The sequence below is a fragment of the Vanessa tameamea genome, chromosome 6 (assembly GCF_037043105.1).
Source record: "Vanessa tameamea isolate UH-Manoa-2023 chromosome 6, ilVanTame1 primary haplotype, whole genome shotgun sequence".
Lineage (NCBI taxonomy): Eukaryota > Metazoa > Arthropoda > Insecta > Lepidoptera > Nymphalidae > Vanessa > Vanessa tameamea.
Window position 1 is genome coordinate 6833108 of NC_087314.1, and position 24096 is coordinate 6857203.

A 24096-nucleotide genomic window follows, 5' to 3' on the forward strand; every position below is an offset into this window, starting at 1 on the left:
TATCATTATTACAAAGGTATACAGATAAGAGCTAAAAATTTTTGTACCTTAAGAATTTATTAGTGATTAAGAGTATTTATTTTGAAAGATTGAATCATCAATCTATTCTTTTCTAACATCATATAATTATTTAAATTTCTTATGTTTTAATTTTTTAATTAGAGTATTGCCAAACGTAAAACCTGGAATAAATTTGGTGATTCGGCAAATGACAAACCAGGACCCAATCCAGCTACGACAAATGTTTCTGAAGATGTTTTTATGCAATTTATTACAAGCAAAGAAGAAGCACAGCGCCCAGATGAAGGAGGTCTGGAGGCTCTTAAGGTATAATTTTTTTATTAAAAATGTTTAACTTTTAGAAGAAAATATCTGCTTGGCCAATTTTGGTTAATGTGTCATTCTTAACAGAGAGTAGCCAATATTTTAAATTGCAAATAAACATACATTCTTTATTCCTAAGAAAAAGTTTAAGTGCAGGACTAAAGCTTTATGTGTTTTGTAATGTGCAAGAAAAGCATTGTCAATTTCCATCTTCATCTGGCTGACCAAGAATTTCTTGATGGAAGAAGCCATTTACTTCGTTTAAACCCCAGACTTCAAAGTCTGCAATCTCAAAAGTGGCCATATATTTTGTTTTTTATGTTTTCTGTAAATATTTTCAGTCTAGTTATTCAATATAAGAAAATTTATTAACATCTTTTTTCATTTTAGGCAAGACCAAGTAAAGTACTTGTTAAATGTCGTACTTGTCAGGGTGAACATTGGACAACAAGCTGTCCATTTCAGCATACAGAGCTTGCTCAAGCTAAAGCTAACGAAGCTGCTAAAGCTGCAGGTAAGATTTGATCATTTTCTTATATTCAATACAATGAGTAACATTTCATGACAATTTTATATTTAAAATAATAAGTAAAAAGATCACCACCATAGTAGTCACAATTGGATCAAACCAGATTTATTGGTATAGAAGAATAATCACTATAAAGAATCCTACCTGGTTAACTTGGCTTTTATTCAGTATTAAAAAAAAAGTGCTTTTAATTTATTTTAAAAGAATACACTTATTTTTAATTTTATGTTTCTGTACATATATTTATTTAACACAGATGGACTCAAATTAACTTACCTTTGTTATAATTTGTCATGATTATGATTCATTTATCATCAGTTATGAGTGCCCACAAATTATTTTCAATTTCATATTTGTAATATGCTAAACAAATTAAATACAATCTTAAATAGCAGTATATCCATAGTTTTAAGTAGGTATAAAAAATAACACATGATGTGACATTCCAACTTGAGGACATATGCCAAACAGCCTGTACATCAATTTTTTTCCAGGTAAAGGTTGAAGGAGGAAACAGTTATTGAATAAACTAGACTTAACCTCTGGTTTTTATTCTAAGAGTTACATATTCAATAATAAAAAAGTTTTTTTTAATTTCTTGGTCTATTTGGTCTACTTTCTTTTATGGCAAGCAAGTGCAAGAGATAGCCCTCCTCCCGGTGCCCATGTCTTCAGTTGTTGGAATTATATGTCTTATAAAATATCATCAATTTCAATTTTTGAGTGTTGAAAAGCTTAAATCAAATTACTGAATTAACATGTGGGAGATCCCACTGCCCTGACAGACATTGTATTTATTGGGACATTTTTAAAATTACTGTTTGAAATTCTTCAAAACTCTTATTATATTTTACAGAAGCGAAAGCGGTTTCTTCCTCTAATAAATATGTTGCACCAAACTCTCGAGATGGTACCGTCCGTGTTACCGGTCGGGAGCCTCCGAGTGCTAGGCGTGATGACTTGACAGCCATCCGTATCTCGAACCTTAGTAACTTCGCAATTGAAGCCGATCTTGATGATCTGGTTAAAGGTTTTGGACCAGTGCACAAGTTGTACCTTGCTAAGGAGAAGGTATTTTCATTTTTATTAGACAAGAAAGTAGTTTCCATAATTAATTGTTGTCACTACTGGTTTAGGAGAAATTTATTGAAAATGTAAAGATACTTCAATTACACTTATATATAATTCCTTTATTGTTTTAAGTAAACATATTATTGTTTTAAATGAAAATAAAGGGCACATGGAAACATATTAAGTTGTATGGTATCCAAAACCAGTGTCCCTTTTGAAGTGAAAATATTTATAAATAGATAATTTCAAAACATCTTTTGCCTGCTATTGGTTGTAAAAATAACCATATAAAATAATTTTAACTTTTTACCTTGAATCATAATTATTTACAGAAAGTGGCAATCTGAATAGATGTTTTTTCATATTGGTTTGTTGTTTCAGAGTACTGGCCAATGTAAAGGATTTGCTTATGTGCATTTCAAGTTTCGAGCGGATGCTGCTAAAGCTATTCAAACTTTGAATGGATATGGTTATGATCACTTAATTTTGAATGTTGAGTGGTCAAAGCCACCTCAAAATAACTAAAAATTTGTATACTTAATCAACTTTGTCACACATTACAGATTTTTAAATAAATTGAATTTATCAACGTACATTTTTTTTCATTTGGTAAAATAGACATACCCATCAATTGAAATTATTTAATTTTAACAGATTTAGTTCTGGCCCCATTTTAATTCTTGAATCTTTTAGCATGATTTTGTTTGAATATTTAAAAAAAAGTATGTTTATGTGTATTACAAATGGGTAGTTATTTATTTTTTAGCTAGATTTATATAGAACATGCATACTTATACTATAAAAATATGCAGTAAGATGAGCTGCTTAATGCCCTTGGTCTTGAGGTGTGGACAAATATGTATGGAATGGGAATGGGTGAAGATGTTGGACGCATATTGTGATACTTATATCATTAATATTTGTTTCTATCCATTTACATATGTTACTGACAAATCTCAAATACAATTCATTTATGAGGATAATTACTTCATTTTTTGTTTTCCACTTAAAAATCCGATGAACCTTAATAGAGGAACGTGAACCACCAAAAAACATTGGCAATGAATAAAGATTAAATTATGACTAAGATTGATTCAAGTTTTGCATAGGTCACCCGAGTTTGAGTAGTACGGGAGTTACAAAGTGCCCGGTGTGAATGTTTGAGATTTTGTTTAGATCTCTGTTTTAATATTTTGTTCTTCAGCAAAGTTCTTTAAAAGAGTTATTAATGTAGGAACAAATGATGTTTTTCGAAATACATAGAAAATCACGAAAAATTTACTTTTCTGCTATTACATATATAGTAGTATATCTTGAAAAAGCAGGGACAGAATAAATGTTATTCGACTTTTTTAAAACAAATAAGTAATTAATTGTGGAAGTTGTCATAAGAAAAAGAATATTTTTTGGGTAGGTATTTTCTATATACTCAAATCAAATATTAAGGTAAGTAAAAATAATATCTAAATTTTAATTTTTCAGAAATCCTGGTTTTAAACTACATAATTTAAGATAGATTGAAAGTTTTACTCAAATAAAAAATATTTAATAAGTAACGTTATAGAGGAATATAAGTAAAATAAAATATTAAAGGGAATAATTTAATAAAGCCGTTAAATACACAAAATCACAATATTCTAAAACAATACATCCCACAAACATTCTCCATTATTATATTTGTTTTAGATAATAATAAGGTTTCTATGGGCTGATATAGCATAAAAATATTTAAACAGCATTCACAATAGCAGTACATTTACTTAATTTAGATCCAAAGTAATACTTATATCAAGAATAATTTAGTGGAAACTCCAATTTTGCTGTAAGTCGACTAAATCTTGCATTTTTCATGAGCCATAATTTGTTTTTATATTTAGATATCAATGTCATATTTTTCATCATCACTGTTAGGACTGTAAGTGTCTTCAGGCAGACGAACTTCCCCACAAAACATAAGCTCAACATAATTAAAGTAGTCTAAGGCAATATTTGTAAGCATCGCCCCAGTTGATACACCAAGAATTGTACCAAGAACTGGTTTTTGACCAATTGAGCTTCTTAAAATAGCCCATAGGAAAATAGAACCAAGTGGCCAAAGACATCCTCCCAAGAAAGCCCATGAAAACCTTCTTGCAGGGGCAGCTGCAGCAATGTGTGGACGTGCCCACAACCAAAGTCCTGCACCACCACCAGCAGAGAGAAATAAAACATCAGTTATATCTCGCCGAGGAAATAACCTGAAATATTGTATACATTTTTAATATGCTCAGTAATTATCATTTAAATCATATTTGAATAATTATTTTACGTTAACAGTTACAATTTGGAAAGAACTAGTAAAAGTAACTTGATGGTTTATTTCATCATACTTAATCTTTATTGTTTATCATGTGTAAAAGAAATGTTTAGCATCTGCTACTAGTCTAATACATACATACCTTACCATGAGATGAGGGTTCATTACACCTATTGATAAAGTTGTGTAACTAACAAGACCTTGTATAGGTAAATAATAAAATAATACATTTTCTTTTGTTAGTGGCGGTACTCTCGCTTGGTTAATTGATTTATTCACTGTCTCCACCGTCTTCGAAAATGTTACCGGTAAGGCAGTAACTTGTCGTTTTAGGTTGTGGTAAATTCTTTCTATAATATCCATCTTCCTCTAATGGTTATGTAGTTCAATATAATTAAACTTGAGCCGAGTGTAGCGACGTTACGTTGCTAAGCATTATTTGGCAAGTGTTTGTTTGTGACGTTATTTAAGGTACGAATTAACTATCACCATTATACAATTATACATAGATTCATTCAAGAATAATTTTAATTTCGCAAGATCAGTTTTGATATCCGACATTGACAATTATGTAGTCGATTTAATCGATTATGTCAAAAGTTTTGACTTGAGAATCAAATTCAGAAATCAAACAACGCTTATATTGTACTTCACATAAAATTAGTAGAATGGGTATAGAAAAAGACATATAGAAGAATATAAATTTAAATATGGAGAATAAGAACCTGAATATAAATTATGATAAAACTCACTATTAAAATTATATTGACAAATAGACCTACCTACCTATGAATAGATAATTGGATGAACTTATGCTTTTCTTAAATTTCACATAGATAGAGACCTGAAAAATAGAAAATTCTTTTCTGAAATACCTCTTTACCAAAGATATTTCACCTTACTTTTATATCCCATAGTAATTTTCTAGTAAATGTATTTCTACCCAATTTAAAACTTTTTTCTGAATAAACATTGTGTACCGATAACATTTTTTTAACAAAAGATTCAAATACTTTTAATTAATAATTGGGTAGGTTCAAACGATTGGGCTTTTTCACACGAGTTTTGTCATTTATGAGAAAAGCTTCTAAAATTGTAAGACCTGTATTGAAAGCAGATTACATAAATTTAAAAAAAAACAGTATAATTACTGACTTAGATACTGTTTTTTTTGTTACCGGCATCTCATTTTATAGAAACCTGCAGTCAGTTGTCTTGTCATTGTCAATATTTCAATATTATAATAAACTCTTATCCTTATGTTGACAGTTTTGTGTTTTACATAAGTATTGTATTTATTTCACGATATTAAAAAAAGTATGATTTATAGTGAAATATAACTTTTTCTCCTATATTATTATCATCTCCTGTATTTAATAAAAATGATTACTTTAAGGAATAAGTGTTTTACTTCTTTAGTATTTAGAAGAACAAAATCTAACATCAAAAATTACTCAATAATAACTAATCGAAATTTTTCATGTCTCCTTGGAATAGAAACATCCTGCGATGATACAGGTTGTGCTATTATCAGTGATAGTGGTGAAGTATTAGGGGAAACTCTGCAATCTCAAAATTTAATGCATCTTCGCAATGGTGGAATTATTCCTGATGTTGCTCAAGACCTACACAGGAAATACATTGAACCAACCGTGGATAAAACTTTACAGGCAGCTAACATAAGTATGTCAGATATTAGTGCTATTGCTGTGACATTACAACCTGGTCTTCCATTAAGTCTTGCTATAGGTATGAAATATGCAAAGCATTTGGCTAGAAAATTTAATAAGCCCATCATACCAATTCACCACATGGAGGCACATGCATTAGTTGTGCGAAAGGAATATGATGTCTCATTTCCATTTTTAACATTGCTTATATCAGGTGGGCACTGTTTACTTGCTGTTGCTCAAGATGTGAACAAATTCTTGTTATTAGGAGAGAGTATGGATAGTGCCCCTGGTGAGGTCTTTGATAAAATTGCAAGAAGAATGAAATTACGTAATGTACCTGAATATTCACAAATGTGTGGTGGACAAGCAATTGAAATGGCCGCTTCAAAAGCAACAAATCCCCACATGTTTAAATTACCACTTCCATTAGCAGAATATAAAGATTGTAATTTTAGCTTTAATGGACTAAAAACATCTGTGTTGTATCAGCTTTTTAAAAAGGAAAAAGTTCACAATGTTGATGCTGATAAATTAATTCCAGAAGTAAATGACTTATGTGCGGCAACATTAATGGCTATTTCTAGGCATTTAATTCATAGGACTCAGAGAGCTATAGAATTTTGCAGTAAAAATGATTTAATACCAGATAAGAAGAAACAACTTGTGGTATCTGGTGGTGTGGCATGCAATAATTATATCTTTAAATCTCTTACAATGTTATGTAATGAGTTAGATTATGCCATTTTTAGACCCACACCAAAGTTATGCACTGATAATGGAGTTATGATAGCATGGAATGGTTTGGAAAAGTGGTGGAGAAATATTGATATAGTCACTGATCTTAAGACTTTAGATATAAAAGCTCAAAGTCCATTGGGTGAAAGTCTTGTTGATAAGGTTATTGAAGCAAGGATACCAACTAAATTGTTAAAAATTAAAGTCAATTTATAATAAAATTTATATAATGGTAAATAAATTAGATACAACAGATGTAACATTTATATAATTCTTCAAACCCATAAAATTGAAGTCAATTTCAAAATACTAGAATATCTTTATTTTTTTAGGGGCATCTATGAACTTGAGTTATTACAAGCAATTGTAATTTTTGATTAAAATTTCAAAGTAAAGGTAATAAATATTTGTTCTCTTTGTAGAGATACCTATACTTTTTAAATACTAATTTTTATAAACCATTTTCTATTTTCAAGCATGGGTTATTGGCCTTTTCGATTTTTCTAGGCGCTGAAAGTTAAAAACTGAAATCAATTTAAAATAGGTAAATACATCACAAATTTACTTTATACTGCATTCAAGAAAAACCTGGACTTGAAGAAATAAACGACGCAACTCGACGAAGTAAGAAGTAGAATACATAATGTAATCCGCTTGAAAAAAAAAATGCCTATATTAATACGTAATTCATACCTGGAACTTCCCAAGTGTTCGATACACGTTTTTGTGAATACTTTTTAATATGTGCATCTGATCTGTTTACGAAGGTATTTTGTAACTTGAAGCTCGTCAGTGACGTGTAACTACTCGAAGGATAAGTGTGCTTTTCGTAATATTTTGTCTTTTATTAATCTTAAAATTAAAATGTTCAAATCATTAACAAATGAAAAAAAAATTATAACAGTAAATTTATTTCAACGTTACTTAAATTTTGTTCGAGAGGAAAGTAGTTACAAGAAAGACCAAAATCATTTGTGGTGTTTTGAAGATATTCCAGGCCCTAAAAGCTACCCTGTTATTGGCACATTATACAAGTATTTGCCTTACTTAGGTAAGTAAGATAAACGGTAACACATTTATTTAAATAATAAATTTATTTATAGCTGTATACCTAAATAATAAAATTTATGGAGAACAAGCAACAAATAAGTGCAATAAGCTAAAAACGACATTACATTTCTTTCTTCTCGGTAACGGTTACCGAAAAAAATTAAAAACAAAAAGTTAAACAACACTATATTATATAGCATTTTATTTTCTTCTACAATAATAATATTATAAACAATTACAAGTAATACACATAAATATGCAAACATACAGTTATATATTTTATTGTTTACTCAATAGAAAACAGTAATAATAAATATATAATATGTACCTAGCTTCCCAATTGTAAACGGATAAAAATTAAAGGTCAAATAACATTTGACAGTTAATTGACGCGATAGCATTGGTTGATAGTTTGAATATACTATGATTTTTTATGGATTTTCGAAAAAAATGTCGTTTTGAATGAGTCAATGTTTGAACGTCGCCAAAGCTGTTATCGGAACACTGGAAGTAAAATTAAAGTGGATTGTTATTATTTATAATACACTATTCCACTAAACTAAACACTTAACATTTATGTTTAGTGGAATAGTGTATTATAAATAAAAATATTAATTATGAACTGTTAGTAGTGTACAATACATCTGAGCTATTAGCAAATTGTATGGAATACGTAAATCTATAGATTTTTATTTTTATTCTTTTTTCGATTGGATAATAGGCTTGCCCTCTGAATTTGTTATTATAAGATTTTTTTCATAAGATAGCTATCCCAAGATTTTTTTATTTAAATTGTAATATATATATATATATATATATTACTTATGTTTGCAGAATATTTATTTTAATATGTTTTAACGAATTCAATCTCTGTCTGAAGTATAAAAATCAGAGTGGGACGAGAATGTTTCGCAATTACAGGTCACAGGAGTCGTAAGGTTTCCGCGCGCTATATTTAAATCGGTAACGCTCAATCGAGCATGGTCAACGATGAATATTATACTATTATTATTATTTATTACTATTGTTTAATAATATGTTTATGCGTAGAGTTGCTAGTGTTCAGTGTATGAATAATACTCCCGGCAAAACAAATTTACTGGTTGGGTACTAATGTAAAATATATATATCGATGTAACAAATGAAATAAAAAAGCTTTAGTATTGAATTTTTTTGTTTTAAGATTCTTTTGCACACATATTTTCAATTTAAAACTTCTTGCTTATTAGCATAAGTCGGAACCCCTTGAAGCGGCGTCAATTTATTGTTGTACAGTTTTGCCTCTACACTCCAATTGTTGTTTTTAATTTCCAAAGTAATCCACAAGTACATACCTACTGTCAAGTATATTTTAATCATCTTGTTGTAATTCCGCATGTTTGGTATCTCATTTAAAGTAGTAAATTATAAAATAAATGCCGATTACATTTTTTTTACACCTACAAAAATATACTTACTGGATATTTGTACCTCTTAACTCTGTCTGTCTGTTTGTCACGATTTCACGCCTAACTAATAAACCGAATTTGATAAAATTTGGTATGAAGCAATGAAAGCATGAATCACAAGGAATACAAGGCTAAGTTAACAAAAATAGAAGCATATATATGAGCGGTTCAATTTTTGGGTTGGATACAAATTTGAACCTTAACAATATTCGTTTATTCAATGAAATTTAATTTTTTGTTTTGGTGGAATTGGAAATGCTTTACATTGTTAAGAATAAAATTGTGCTTTTTTGCCGATGAATATAAAACTTTAACTAAAAGTATTTTAGAACGATGTGAATTTGTTATTTTATTTTGTTTAGTTTATTTTTGTTAAGTTTAGAAATTAAAACGATTTTGGGTATACTAAATTTGATTCAAAAATCAAAGACAGCTCTTTTTCATTTGATATATTTATTAAAACTCCAGTTATTTTTATAGGCGACTACGATGCGGAGGCATTAGACAATGTTGCATTGCTCAATTGGCGTAGATACGGAGGCTTGGTCAAGGAAGTTCCTGGTGTGAGATTGCTACATGTTTACGAACCTGAACTAATAGAAGCGGTATTTCGCCAAAAGGAACGATATCCAGCCCGCAGGAGTCATGTTGCTATGCTACATTATCGGCTCAGCAAACCAGAAATATACAATACGGGCGGGCTTCTTTCCACGTATATATATCTCATTATTAAAACGTTAAACAGATAATACAACATTATATGCTTTATATTTTTTTTATTCTGTTTCTGCACAAATAATAAACTTATAAACTTATTATTAATATTTACTTCCGTATAATATTTCAGAAATGGTTCAGAATGGGGTCGAATCCGAAGTTCATTTCAAAAGAATTTTTCTAGTCCTCAAAACGCTAAACAGTATGTTTATGATGTTGATAATATTGCGAGGAAATTCGTGAAGTGGGTTAAGGAATGTAGAACTTCTTGTAACGAAGATTTTTTGCCGTATTTAAATCGCCTTAACTTGGAAGGTATAAAACTAACTATTTTTAAGGAAAGTAAAGGAAATCTTATTTCGTTGAAGCTTAAGAGGAAGTGATAATTATTGTAGGCTTATAGTTCAGTTACATATTCTCTTAATATATAATATATATTGCCTAAACCTAAAAAGAGGCTTAGTTCAAAAAAAAACTATTAAATCTTTTTGCAGTGATTGGTGTTATTGCCTTTAATGAACGTTTTGACAGTTTCTCCCCCAATGAACAAGATCAAGAGTCTCGAAGCAGTAAAATTATTAAATCAGCCTTTGGTTCTAACAGCGGTATCATGAAACTCGATAAGGGATTATTGTGGAGATATTTTAAAACCCCATTGTATAGAAAACTCGCCGAGTCTCAAGAGTACTTAGAAAAGTAAGTTTTTGTTTAAATTAGTTTGACATGACAACATTTTAAATTAATGTAATATGTAAATCTTTGGTCCAAACAGAATATCTATGGATATATTGTTAAAAAGAATACATTTTTACGATAAAGAAAAGGATGACGATGACAAATCGCTGTTGGCTTCTTTTCTTCAACTACCTAACGTTGATTTTAAGGATATTATAGGAGTTATGGTGGATATTTTAATGGCAGCCATAGATACGGTAACTTTTTCCTTAAATATAAAAATTAATACATCTATCACTGCAGTCATCTATCAGTGCATATGTATCCCAGTCAATGAATTTAACACTGGAATGAAAATTACTTATTGATGTAATCATTAATAGAGGTAGGTCAAAATGTTTAACTGGTATTGATGTGATATACTTAAAAACCGTTGTAAGTCTGTTGATTAATTTTATAAACTATTTATATGATTTTATGGGTAATTAGACATTTATTAGACACGTCAAATAGGGTTTTAATAATTCAATTTAAACAATTAAGATTACTAGGCAGTAATTTAATTAGAAGCGCTATTAGTGGCCCCACGTTGGGTTTATAGATTTTTCGCCGCATCACTGCACACACATAATACATATGTCATGATAAAAAGTATATTAATATTCAAATACAGAACAATAATAATGTGTCACTACTTCTACAATGTTATAAAATGTTGTAGAGATATATGCCTAAATTTGTCCGGTCGTTTGTTTATGATAAAAAGGGAGGAGTTTGATTTATGTTCTCTTTTGGAAGACTGCTTAGGCAATTATTCACTTGAAATCATTTGACTTTATTTATATTTTTAATAACTGTCGCATTTCATATCGTTCCTATTAACGATCGAAAACCTCCTATTTTTTTGTAGAGGTATTATTTTTCTTCTAATAAACTAGGTATGTTTCCAATAAAAAATGTTTTTTTTTTTTGTTATAGACTTCGTATACAACTAGTTTTGCTTTGTATCATTTAGCACGAAATCCAGACAATCAGAATAAATTATTCGAGGAATTGTTCTCTCTAATGCCTGAAAAGGATGCAGAAGTTACATCTGATATACTATCGAAAGCTGTGTATCTTAGGAGTTGTGTCAAAGAAAGTCTACGTTTGAACCCCGTTGCAATTGGAGTAGGTCGAGTGCTACAAGATAATGTTATTTTAAAAGGATATTTAATCCCTAAGGATGTAAGTCTTAGGAATAAAAACTGTTGTCTATTTTTATACTCTATTATAATTTTAATTTTTTTTTCACTCATACAAAGATAATATAAATATTCGATACTAGTTTGCTTCTAAAGTGGTTATCATCTGTAAAATTATCCAGGATAAAAAGGGGGTTGAGTAAAAAATACGCAAAGAGAAGGATAAATCAATAAACATGCTTACATAATTTATAATGTTAAGTAAGGAAGCTACATTGATCTTAATCAAAACATTTTGTCGTTATTTTGTGTAGGTAATCTGTTGAGTGTAGTTTGTTGCTAACAACAATAATTTTTATTTGTTATAACTAATGAATAAAAAATGGTAACCACAGTATCATCGGTTTTATTCAAATAAAATAGCGATGAATCACATATCTTTATCACATATTTACCTACAATAAATGCAGCAGAGATTGCAATATAATTGAAATCAAGCTTTTGGCTATCAGTGGGAATAGTAGCACTATTCCCACTGATAGGTCCCACTTATGTAAAGGCATTTTTTTTTAAAGAATTAAAGCTTATAATATATTTATTGTGATTCTAACATGTGTAACTTTTCGTAAATGAAGCACTTCAAAGATTTTTATTTTCCAGACGGTAGTTGTGATGCAGAACATGGTGGCATCCCGTCTACCTCAATACGTTCGTGATCCCTTGCGTTTCAATCCGGAGCGCTGGATTAGAAACTCTGACAATTTTGAAAATATCCACCCATTCCTTAGCCTCCCTTTTGGGTTTGGACCGCGGTCGTGCATAGCACGGAGACTTGCGGAACAAAATGTCAGCATTAGTTTGATACGGGTAATAGAAAATAGACTTATAATATTATTTTCTTTCAAATTTACTTTTAGATTGTGAATTTTTTTTGTGGTGATAAATGTATTAACTACACGCTTCATTAACTTAGTGTGTCCAGAAAAATGAGGTATCGGTGAAAAACCGAATACCTTAGATTTCAATTAAACTTAGTTTCGTTTGTTTCAGTTGATCCGGGAATTTAAAATAGAGTGGATGGGAGGTGACCTCGGTGTCCAGACTCTATTGATTAACAAGCCTGATAAACCGATATCGTTATCATTTACTTCTAGAAATATGTAATAATATATCTGAAGATAACATAACAAAATATTGTATTCAAAAATATAAATAGCGTTCAAACATTTTATGTTTTTTATTTCTTTAAGAATTGTAAGGGTAAATTTTTCGACAATATTAAATACATATTAAAGTTAAGTTTTACCAGTGTTAAATAGGGAAGGGTCGTTAACAAATTATATGTATAGCCTATTATACAAGTAAACCTTAAATTTACAAGTTACGTGCGATTTACTGATCGCTCCTGCTATATTAGAACCTACGATCAGTTCTTGATTAACATTTTTAATATAAGTAAAACAATTTCACTAAACTACTTATACCCACTTTCATTTTGCTTACAATGTTCCCATAACAACTTTGGCGGCATTCAAAATGCGATTTTGTTTTCACAAATCATAATATAAGATAACCTACATGTTATTTAAGATCTCGACCAATTATTATATCTCAATTCAATGTCAAAGATGTTTATTTGTCTTGAGACCATCTTCGATTGGAATAGGATATAGCTATCTCTTTAGTTTCTGTTACGTATTTTATTATTTTCTTTTTATATACATTTGGAAAATCTTCAATTTCAAATACATTATTTGTGAATTATAGTTGCCTTTCTAATAGCTTTATTAATAGTTTATCGTTTCTTTAATTACAAAAAAATCAGACTACAAATAATTGCAGGTACGAATATTTAAATTAAAAACTATAAAATATTTAAATTTTAAAAATATATTACAACATAGTTTTTCTGTCAATACTCATATACATTATAATTAGATAAGATTTAAAAATGCATTCCAAGAGCTTATCCTAGCTGTTATGTGAGCATATAGAAACAAGAAATCTAAAAGAGTTATTTTTAATACCAAATCGAATTTATTATAACTTTGTATTGTACTGTCTTTGTTTGTAAGTACCGATTTTATATTTTACGCCTCTGCCCGCGTGCAGTGTATGGAAGCTAATAAGTCATGAGAATATTATGATGCAAGGGTGCAATTGGAGTTGTTGTAAATATCCATTAGTGAGTAAACATTGTCATATTATTGAATAATAATAATAATAATATCTTATGATCATACTATTAGCTAATGAGGCAACATATTAATTGCTTGTTGAGATAATGGATCTTTTAATTATAATTTAATTGAATTGCATAAGTTAATTTCTCCTTAGCCATTAATAATCAATCACAAAATTAGTTTTATAATTAAGGTAATATATATAAGTCAGAATATTGTTCAGTAGATTAATAACACAAAATGCGAGGAAAGGTACGTAGAACTATTAACATTGTTTTATGTCTAAACATGATTTTGATGAATTTTAAAAGTCACGAAATTGATGCAAGAAATATTTCTATTAGCTTAAAATTAATATAATTTTCTTTTTCAGATGCATTTAATGTACTTTGGTTTACTTTGTTTGGTTGCGTCAACTCTTGCGCTTCCAACTATTTCCTATCCTTCTTCTACGAGTTTAAATGATATTAAGGAAAAGAGAGAAGAGTATGTGAACGATGTAGGAGTTGATAAAGGTAAAGCTTTGTTCCCCGGCTCTATTCGTAAACAATCGCAAGACGAATCTTATGCAAAAAATACAGATACAGACGATTGGAAGGAAGAACAAGAAATTGACGAGTATAGTAATGAACATGACCATTCTAAAGAACTAGAGGATGAAGAGGTCGACATTGATGAAGTAGAGAATGAAGAGGTAGACGACGAAGAGGTAGAGAGCGAAGAGATAGAGATTCAAGAGGAATATGACGAAGAGGATAGTGATGACGAGAATGATGATAAATATTCAAAATTTGAAAAAAGTGTTATCATAAAATGGAAGATTCCAACATCATTCCTTTTAAATAGCTTGATTGCTAATATGCCGCCTGAAATTCGTGCTCCTTCTCCTTACGTTTATCAACCATCCCGATTTCCATTACAAAATATGGTTCATTTTCATCCGGCCTATGTTAATTATCATTAGTAAAACGAACTGACAATTGTTTGACAGTGATAAATAAAGTTAAAGCTTAAAAGTAACATATCTGGACTTATTAAATTATTAAAGGAAAGTAAAGAACCAAAATTTACTTGACTTTAGTCTAAATAGACAAAAAAGAATTATTAAAATTAACATTATTATTATTTGGTCAACCTTGCTGAAGTCTTCTCTGATCTGTCTGCCTGAAATGTATCCTTACGTTTGGCAATGTTATATAGTTAGTTCACTTTCAAAATTATTTTTTGGCGAAGATACAATTAATTCTAATTTAGGTATTCAGCAAGGAGATTCACTGGGTCCTGCTCTTTTTAGTATAAGTATCCATAACTGCATTTCAAATTTAAAGTCTAAATTAAACGTTTGGTACCTAAATGATAGAACTATAGGAGGTAAAGTAGATGATGTTAATGAAGATTTAATTAAATTTAAAGAACCTGATCACTCAAAAATGGTTCACATTTGGATCATGCATATGGGCGTTCAAATTATCGCAAATAGTCACCCCTATCACCTCCTAACGGGAATACGTCGAATTACCAATAACCCTGTATATAAGCGAAATACCATTCACTGATTACTCTAGAAATCTCAGAAATTATTAGATCTACTAACTTGAAATTTGACAGGTGGGTTCTTTATAGGGTGAAGACATCCGCTAAGAACGGATTATGAAACTCCACCCTTAAGGGGGTAAAACGGAAGATAGAAGTTTGTATGAAAGCCTATGTTTTTGAAGTAAAAGGCTTGAAATTTAAAATGTATCTTCTATAGATGGTGTGAGTGTGTACTAATAATGTATCTTTAGAAATCAACCCCTTTTTGGAGTTAACATAGGGGATGTTAGTTTGTATGAAAGTCAAATGTTATTGAAGTGAAAGTAATTATGGTAGTAGGATTCTAAATGGTATTGTTTAAGAAAATAAAAATAATATATAGTATTTATGGGGGATGTTTTATTATAACAACATAGTATAAAAGAAAGTCGATTCCCGCTATCTATCTGTCCCTATGCCTGCTTAGATCTTTAAAACGACGCAACTGATTTTGATTCGGTTTTTTTAATGTATAATACATGCAAAATATATATTATAGTAGAGAAACACTGATAATTTTAGAGGTTAGAAGCCTCTATGTGATGTCGTTAATAAACACATTTTTTGCACTTACATTGCAAACGCTAGCTGAACCCTACGAGATAGGTCAAGAAAATGTACTACAGTATTGTACATTTTAAAAAGTTTTAGAAAAAACTCCGCGATGGTATATGTATATATCTCTTTGGAATAACCCATAACACCCATTTTTTATCCTTTACTTTTTACGAGAAATAGGAATAGACTTGACTTCAAACTTTGACTATGGCTTCGTCAACAGTAATACCGTGCATTTTGAGCGCTTTTCAAACTCAGAATCGTTTATAAATTATGACTGATTGTAAGCTAATGCTCGTGATCATCATCTCTTCAATTTACACACGTCATGGAATAAAGCCTACCAAGATGCATTATCTAAGTTATGTCCGACTATAGAACTATGTAACTTTAGAGCTATCATAATTAAATGCACATAAAATAATTCATGTACGTGCTGTTGAATGATTTGGAACTCTTGTCGGAAGCCAATCCTGGGTGCATAACTCAGGTATTTGTGCAATACGAAGTAGGCAATAAAATTTAATATGCATGTATAATTTCGTACCCATGCCGTTTAGAAATTATTTATTTATAAACTTATATGAAATGTATGTGTATTAGTTATTATAGAAGGTAGTCTTACTTTCTTATTTACAGTTACGATGTAACAAAACCCCGGTTTGAATTGATCCGTTCATCGGCATCCGTATACAATATTATAGATATTATTCGTAGATAGCATGGACTACATTTATTTTAATATTTAAAAAAAGAAGAAAGAAAAAAAACACAAAAAATAATAATAATTTAAAGTCACATTTTATTATGCAATAATTAATATCTCGCACTTTAATCATGGAACTGAGTTATTGCTGTATTTCTTGTAAATTTTTTGCAGTGGACCCTATATACAAGATCACTTTTTTGTCTATACAAATATGAATTAAAAATAATTACTGTATAAATCTTGTGTAACATTTGTGATTTTGACTGATTTTGATTTTAAAGTTTGTGAACAAAGGCCTGAAACGCTATGTACAGAAGAATGAAAGGCCGGAAGGGCAAAATTTGAAATATTCCTCATGCCGATGTCATCATATGGATTGGGAAGTGTAGCTTGAGTCCCAGAACATTCACCAAAAGATAAATTTAGATTTTTTTCTTAAGTCTCTTTAAGGATGGCATCGATTTGATTGGTAAGGCTAGGATATTTCCATGTTAGGCTCGCACGTAGAATGTACATTAACTTTGAAACAAAAAGACAGTGTTTTAAGATAGTATACGCTGTATGAGAAATTAAGATGATCAATCTGGCGATATTGTCCGAAAATATTTTAATTTTATCATTAAGAATAGGCTCTATGCCTTCATCAAACAGTGGTGCACCAAGGAGGTAAAGTGTATTTTTATAAAGAATTTTTATGCTAGATGCAATTTTATTAAAAAAAAAACTGAAAAAAAAAGACATATTTTGAAAAATTCAATTTAAGGCCAACTTTATCAAATCGTTCTTTAAATTTAATTAAATCTTCATTAACATCATCTACTTTACCTCCTATAGTTCTATCATTTAGGTACCAAACGTTTAATTTAGACTTTAAATTTGAAATGCAGTTATGGATACTTATACTAAAAAGAGCAGGACCCAGTGAATCTCCTTGCTGAATACCTAAATTAGAATTAATTGTATCTTCGCCAAAAAATAATTTTGAAAGTGCACTAACTATATAACATTGCCAAACGTAAGGATACATTTCAGGCAGACAGATCAGAGAAGACTTCAGCAAGGTTGACCAAATAATAATAATGTTAATTTTAATAATTCTTTTTTGTCTATTTAGACTAAAGTCAAGTAAATTTTGGTTCTTTACTTTCCTTTAATAATTTAATAAGTCCAGATATGCTACTTTTAAGCTTTAACTTTATTTATCACTGTCAAACAATTGTCAGTTCGTTTTACTAATGATAATTAACATAGGCCGGATGAAAATGAACCATATTTTGTAATGGAAATCGGGATGGTTGATAAACGTAAGCAGAAGGAGCACGAATTTCAGGCGGCATATTAGCAATCAAGCTATTTAAAAGGAATGATGTTGGAATCTTCCATTTTATGATAACACTTTTTTCAAATTTTGAATATTTATCATCATTCTCGTCATCACTATCCTCTTCGTCATATTCCTCTTGAATCTCTATCTCTTCGCTCTCTACCTCTTCGTCGTCTACCTCTTCATCCTCTACTTCATCAATGTCGACCTCTTCATCCTCTTGTTCTTTAGAATGTTCATGTTCATTACTATACTCGTCAATTTCTTGTTCTTCCTTCCAATCGTCTGTATCTGTATTTTTTGCATAAGATTCGTCTTGCGATTGTTTACGAATAGAGCCGGGGAACAAAGCTTTACCTTTATCAACTCCTACATCGTTCACATACTCTTCTCTCTTTTCCTTAATATCATTTAAACTCGTAGAAGAAGGATAGGAAATAGTTGGAAGCGCAAGAGTTGACGCAACCAAACAAAGTAAACCAAAGTACATTAAATGCATCTGAAAAAGAAAATTATATTAATTTTAAGCTAATAGAAATATTTCTTGCATCAATTTCGTGACTTTTAAAATTCATCAAAATCATGTTTAGACATAAAACAATGTTAATAGTTCTACGTACCTTTCCTCGCATTTCGTGTAATGAATCTACTGAACAATATTCTGACTTATATATATTACCTTAATTATAAAAATAATTTTGTAATTGATTATTAATGGATAAAAAGAATTTAACTTATGCAATTCAAATAAATTATAATTAAAATATCAATTATTTCAATATGCTATTAATATGTTGCCTCAATGGTTAAAAGTTTCATCACTAGATATTATTATTATTCATACAACAGTTGCCCTTCCGGCCTTTCATTCTTCTGTACATAGATAGCGTTTCAGGCCTTTGTTCACAAACTTTAAAATCAAAATCAGTCAAAATCACAAATGTTATACAAGATTTATACAGTAATTATTTTTAATTCATATTTGTATAGACAAAAAAGTGGTCTTGTATATAGGGTCCACTGCAAAAACATTACAAGAAATACAGCAATAACTCAGTTCCATGATTAAAGTGCGAGATATGAATTATTGCATAATAAAATGTGTAATAATAAATGATGAATAATAATATAATAAAAGACGTATTCCCGTTAGGAGGTGATAGGGGTGACTATTTGCAATAATTTGAACGCCCATATGCATGATGCAAATGTGAACCATTTTTGAGTTATCAGGTTTTTTAGATTTTTTCAAAATAAGTTAAAATTGCAACGTCAAAAATTTATTAAAAAAAAGTATCGAATACGTCGAATTACCAATAACCCTGTATATAAATATATAAATTTGTATTTTCTACTCTTACAAATGCAAGGAATAGCAGAAATAGCTCGATCGCCTAACTTTAATTTTATATTTAATATTAAGTTGAAGAAAGAGATATTGAATTTATCTGGATCCTGTGTTGTTAATTCTATATTGATATTTTAGACCTCACAATATCCTTAAAACAAATAACTTTTATAAATGTTCTAGGTCTACATATATTTTTACGCAAATAAGTTATTGTCTTCCACAGAAATAATTTGACCACAGTAGTCAGAGGTTAGATTGTTGATAATTGACTATATTATATTTCAGTGACAAAATATATTGTCAATACACGTAGAAGTCTGGCTTGTTGTTATGGTTGGTTCACAATATTTATGTGTTAAATTAAGAGACGATGCAAACGGCGGCTCCGCCCATCGGGATCGGCCCTTTCCCGTTCCCGGTCCGCTATTTCCATCTGGAACATGATGGATTAACAGTAGAAGGCCACAACCATCCAAGCCGATTTCCTGAAAGGTCTCCCAATCTAGCGGACTAGGAACTGCCTTTCCGCGTTCCACGCAGGTTAGATGCCAGTACTAATGTGTTGTCCGCATAAAAACGACAGAGACACCTTTAGGGAGAGTGACGCGCTGGACTGCGTCGTAGGCAAGGTTTTATGGTAGAGGCAGCAAAACAGATCCCTGGGGAATCCCATAGCTCACCTCTCTAAGGATCTCCTTACAGTCTCGCTCCATGTACGAAACGTAGCTGTTGCGCAAGTGGCCACCGACGATCGCCTGTAGGTAGAGGTAGAGGCACACGATGGTGTAGAAGCGCCCCCTAATAGCGTCCCAGGGCAACGTGTTGGATGCATTGAGGTCACTGCCTGCTCTAACCCTACTCTAAAGATCCTACTCTAACATAACCTGTATGGCATACTGTAAAATACCATATATGACAATGAAATTTAGACAAAATTACTAGTTTTTGTAATGTATTATTGATATTGATAACAACACGTAAAACACTTCGTAGTATGGTAAAAAAACATACACCCCTAAATAACAAATATCCCCTTTTTGTTTAATGCTGGGAAGAGAGCTGTTTTTATATGACCAAGACCAATAGAATTGCTGAGCAATTGCCAGTATGCTACTGATACAATAGTTTCTCTTTTTGATTTGCAGATGCATTTTATTTATTTTTTCTTGTTATAAATATCCATAAGTGAGTAAATAATGTAATATTATTGAATAACAATAATAATAATAATATCTACTGACGATTCTATTAGCTATTGAGGGAACATATTATAGCATATTGAAATAATTGATATTTTAATTATAATTTATTTGAATTGCATAAGTTAAATTCTTTTTATCCATTAATAATCAATCACAAAATTAGTTTTATAATTAAGGTAATATATATAAGTCAGAATATTGTTCAGTAGATTAATTACACGAAATGCGAGGAAAGGTACGTAGAACTATTAACATTGTTTTATGTCTAAACATGATTTTGATGAATTTTAAAAATCACGAAATTGATGCAAGAAATATTTCTATTAGCTTAATTTCTATTTTCTTTTTCAGATGCATTTAATGTACTTTGGTTTACTTTGTTTGGTTGCGTCAACTCTTGCGCTTCCAACTATTTCCTATCCTTCTTCTACGAGTTTAAATGATATTAAGGAAAAGAGAGAAGAGTATGTGAACGATGTAGGAGTTGATAAAGGTAAAGCTTTGTTCCCCGGCTCTATTCGTAAACAATCGCAAGACGAATCTTATGCAAAAAATGCAGATACAGACGATTGGAAGGAAGAACAAGAAATTGACGAGTATAGTAATGAACATGACCATTCTAAAGAACAAGAGGATGAAGAGGTCGACATTGATGAAGTAGAGGATGAAGAGGTAGACGACGAAGAGGTAGAGAGCGAAGAGATAGAGATTCAAGAGGAATATGACGAAGAGGATAGTGATGACGAGAATGATGATAAATATTCAAAATTTGAAAAAAGTGTTATCATAAAATGGAAGATTCCAACATCATTCCTTTTAAATAGCTTGATTGCTAATATGCCGCCTGAAATTCGTGTTCCTTCTCCTTACGTTTATCAACCATCCCGATTTCCATTAAAAAATGTTCCATATCCGGGCTTTATTAATTACCAATTGTAAAACAAACTGATAGATTGCTTGGCAAGAATAAAAATGTATCCAATAATTCACTTTTATTTAGTAACCGGCTATTCCATTATATTATGTAATAAATACTGTTTTATTGGGTGAGATAACATTAATAAAAAATCTTATGAAATTATAATTTTCTATAATTTAGAATAATTATAAAAGTAACAAAATGGCCAATTGCTGGGCTTAGGTTTCCTGTCTTCATGAGGTAAACGCTAACAAAATGCGAGTTGGTGGATAATAAAGAAAAAGATAATAAAGAAAGAAGAAATTGTAGGGTACTTCATTCAACTAGCGAGGCTTGGTTGAATACAAAGTTTATTTTGGTTTGGTATTAGGATTCCACCGAAAAGCAGGCAGTATCAAAATACATGTGTGCAAATCACTTACCTTTTAATAATATTAAAAACTTTAAAAGTGATTACTACATAGCCAAGCTACATTCAACCTCTTGGAACTTCTCGCGCCGTCGATATCGTCGTCGAGGGCTCGTGACCGTAGTGCCAAATGAAACTCTGCTGTCAGAAGCAACTTTTTCATAATAAGATAAGGGTGGTTAAAGCTCGGTTAATTTAAATGGGATTATTTTTAAAACGTATCATTTTATTTCTTAATATGAATTACCTGTTAAATACACCAAAAACACACTAATTGAAGTTATTTTTTGGCTTATATTTGCTTGATTATTGAAAATTGTAAGCTCCATGTGTTTGTTTGAAATTTACTTTTAGTGTTTATTTAATCGTTATTACCTGTTTGTAATCGCATTATTGTAATCCATGAGTAAGATTTTATCTGCTGCTATTGTGCACACTTCACAGTTTGTCCATTGTAGTTTGAACATTCAGAAAGCCGACGTTGACGTTAAAACATGTATATTTAAAACTATTTGTCGCCGGCGCTCACTTCGCTCGCGTTTGAGTGGTTGGTTGTCGTGTTTTGCGCGCGATAGACAGACAGACAGACAGGCAGACAGAGTTACTTTCACATTTTTAATATTAGTATAGATAAGGCTCACATATATATAAACTTTACACTTTTATATGTGTACTTGGTGGTAGGGCTCTGTGCAAGTCCAACGTACACCCGTACCTATCCAGATGAACATGATTATAAGATATTTTACCGCCAAACATCAATATTAAGTATTGTTTTATTCCGGCTAACTATAGGCACAAGGGACATAACATCTTAGTTCCCAGGGTTAGTGGCGTACTGGCTATGCACGGAATGGTTAATCTCTTCTACAGCGCCAATGTCCAGATGGCGCATGTACCCGTTCGACTACCTATTACACGAAAAAATAAATTATTGTTATATTAATTTGATATATTATTCTATTTTAGTTATTTAAATATTTTAATAGCTGCATTACTATAGACTTATTTAAGCTGATATGACCCAGAGGTTAGCAAGCGTGCATCTTAACTGATGATAAGATTAGCCACACAAGCATCGTTGAATTTTCATGTGCTTAATTTGTGTTTATAATTCATCTCGTAGTCGGCAGTGAAGGAAAACATCGGGAGGAAACCTGCATGTGTCTAATTTATATTAAATTCTGTCACATGTGTATCCACCAACCCGCATTGATGGAGTAGACCTCAACCTTCTCAAAAAGAGAGAGGAGGCCTTAGAGGGTCGTTTACAGGCTGTTACTTATCATTATTGATAAGAAATTTAATTGAAATACGACTGTTATTTATATATTAAAACAAAGTTTTGTTAAATAAGAAATATTTATTGGAGTGTCATTATAAATACATTTGTAAATTGTAAAAATTAATTACCAATAGTTTATTACTAAATGCTGCTGCAATTTAGTGTTGTAAATCACAAATTTTGTCATTGTCATCAAAGAAGTAATTACACGTATAAAATAAATTGATTATAAATAACATTTTATATTTGGTTATCTAGTTAAATAAGTGTTATAAATATTTCCGACTAAATTGTCATAGCAACGAGAAGTCATTAAATATCTTCTAAATTCCATAGCATTTATAGTTAAAATGACCAATCATTCGCTATAACACTGCAAGTACTGTCACCAAGTTAAATACAAAAAACTAAATACTTAAATGTACCTTTATAATTAATATACTTTACAAATATATAAGATAGTTTTAATATAAGAATAAAAATAAATTTATAAGTTTTATATTTTAAATACTTTTGTACATTTAAGGATTTGTCCTTAAACGGTAAAGCTTGACTATAATATGCCTACGCAATACTCATTCGTAAGAAAATAACAAATTAAGTCAAGTTCAATGCTCGCTTCATACGGCCTTACTACTACTAGTCTAAATCCTTTTTAGTATTTTATTACAAATATCAACATATTACGGTAAATTTTGCATTATGGAAACAACGCCAATAATATATTCATATTTCTAAATGTTTTCGTAACTATTAGCGTAAGTATTGTATTTTTTGTCCGTCAGTTTCAATTCATGGCACAAGTAATTATGAATTCAATGAATTATTTAGCTTGTTATTAGTCCGATTACATTTTTATTAATTTAGCGAAACCATATG

General features: G+C 30.4%; 4 protein-coding genes across 7 annotated transcripts in view; 3 read left to right on the forward strand and 1 right to left on the reverse strand.

Annotated features, from left to right (window-relative positions):
- LOC113393247 (eukaryotic translation initiation factor 3 subunit G) overlaps positions 1–2514 on the forward strand; it is a 75908-nt gene extending 73394 nt beyond the window's left edge. For all 4 annotated transcript variants that reach the window (XM_064215039.1, XM_064215037.1, XM_064215038.1 and 1 more), the window contains exons 3-6: positions 163–327; positions 715–838; positions 1710–1924; positions 2306–2514. In XM_064215039.1, coding sequence (XP_064071109.1) covers positions 163–327; positions 715–838; positions 1710–1924; positions 2306–2449 — 648 coding nt within the window. In that variant the 3' untranslated portion in view covers positions 2450–2514. The remainder of the gene's footprint in view (positions 1–162; positions 328–714; positions 839–1709; positions 1925–2305) is intronic.
- A 997-nt stretch (positions 2515–3511) lies between these two features.
- LOC113393248 (uncharacterized) lies at positions 3512–4785 on the reverse strand. The gene is made up of 2 exons (XM_026630039.2): positions 4363–4785; positions 3512–4161 (listed from the first exon to the last, which is right to left on the reverse strand). The coding sequence occupies exons 1-2, from the start codon at positions 4581–4583 to the stop codon at positions 3798–3800; spliced, it is 585 nt and encodes a 194-aa protein (XP_026485824.1). The 5' UTR covers positions 4584–4785; the 3' UTR covers positions 3512–3797.
- Positions 4786–5514: 729 nt separating this feature from the next.
- LOC113393245 (tRNA N6-adenosine threonylcarbamoyltransferase, mitochondrial-like) lies at positions 5515–6883 on the forward strand. The gene has a single exon (XM_026630035.2). It carries the CDS (start codon positions 5603–5605, stop codon positions 6842–6844), a length of 1242 nt encoding a protein of 413 aa, XP_026485820.2. The 5' UTR covers positions 5515–5602; the 3' UTR covers positions 6845–6883.
- A 309-nt stretch (positions 6884–7192) lies between these two features.
- Positions 7193–12928, forward strand: LOC113393244 (cytochrome P450 302a1, mitochondrial). The gene is made up of 8 exons (XM_026630034.2): positions 7193–7679; positions 9607–9838; positions 9974–10158; positions 10338–10539; positions 10616–10775; positions 11497–11745; positions 12363–12569; positions 12753–12928. Exons 1-8 carry the CDS (start codon positions 7493–7495, stop codon positions 12864–12866), a joined length of 1536 nt encoding a protein of 511 aa, XP_026485819.2. The 5' UTR covers positions 7193–7492; the 3' UTR covers positions 12867–12928.
- Positions 12929–24096: the final 11168 nt, after the last annotated feature.

Coding starts and splice junctions, on each gene's coding strand:
- LOC113393248 (XM_026630039.2), bottom strand. CDS start 4,583: ATGGATATTATAGAAAGAATTTACCACAACCTAAAACGACAAGTTACT. Junction 4,162..4,362: donor AACCCTCATCTCATGGTAAG/GTATGTATGTAT, acceptor ACAATATTTCAG/GTTATTTCCTCGGCGAGATA.
- LOC113393245 (XM_026630035.2), top strand. CDS start 5,603: ATGATTACTTTAAGGAATAAGTGTTTTACTTCTTTAGTATTTAGAAGA.
- LOC113393244 (XM_026630034.2), top strand. CDS start 7,493: ATGTTCAAATCATTAACAAATGAAAAAAAAATTATAACAGTAAATTTA. Junction 9,839..9,973: donor ACGGGCGGGCTTCTTTCCAC/GTATATATATCT, acceptor ATAATATTTCAG/AAATGGTTCAGAATGGGGTC. Junction 10,540..10,615: donor TCTCAAGAGTACTTAGAAAA/GTAAGTTTTTGT, acceptor TGGTCCAAACAG/AATATCTATGGATATATTGT.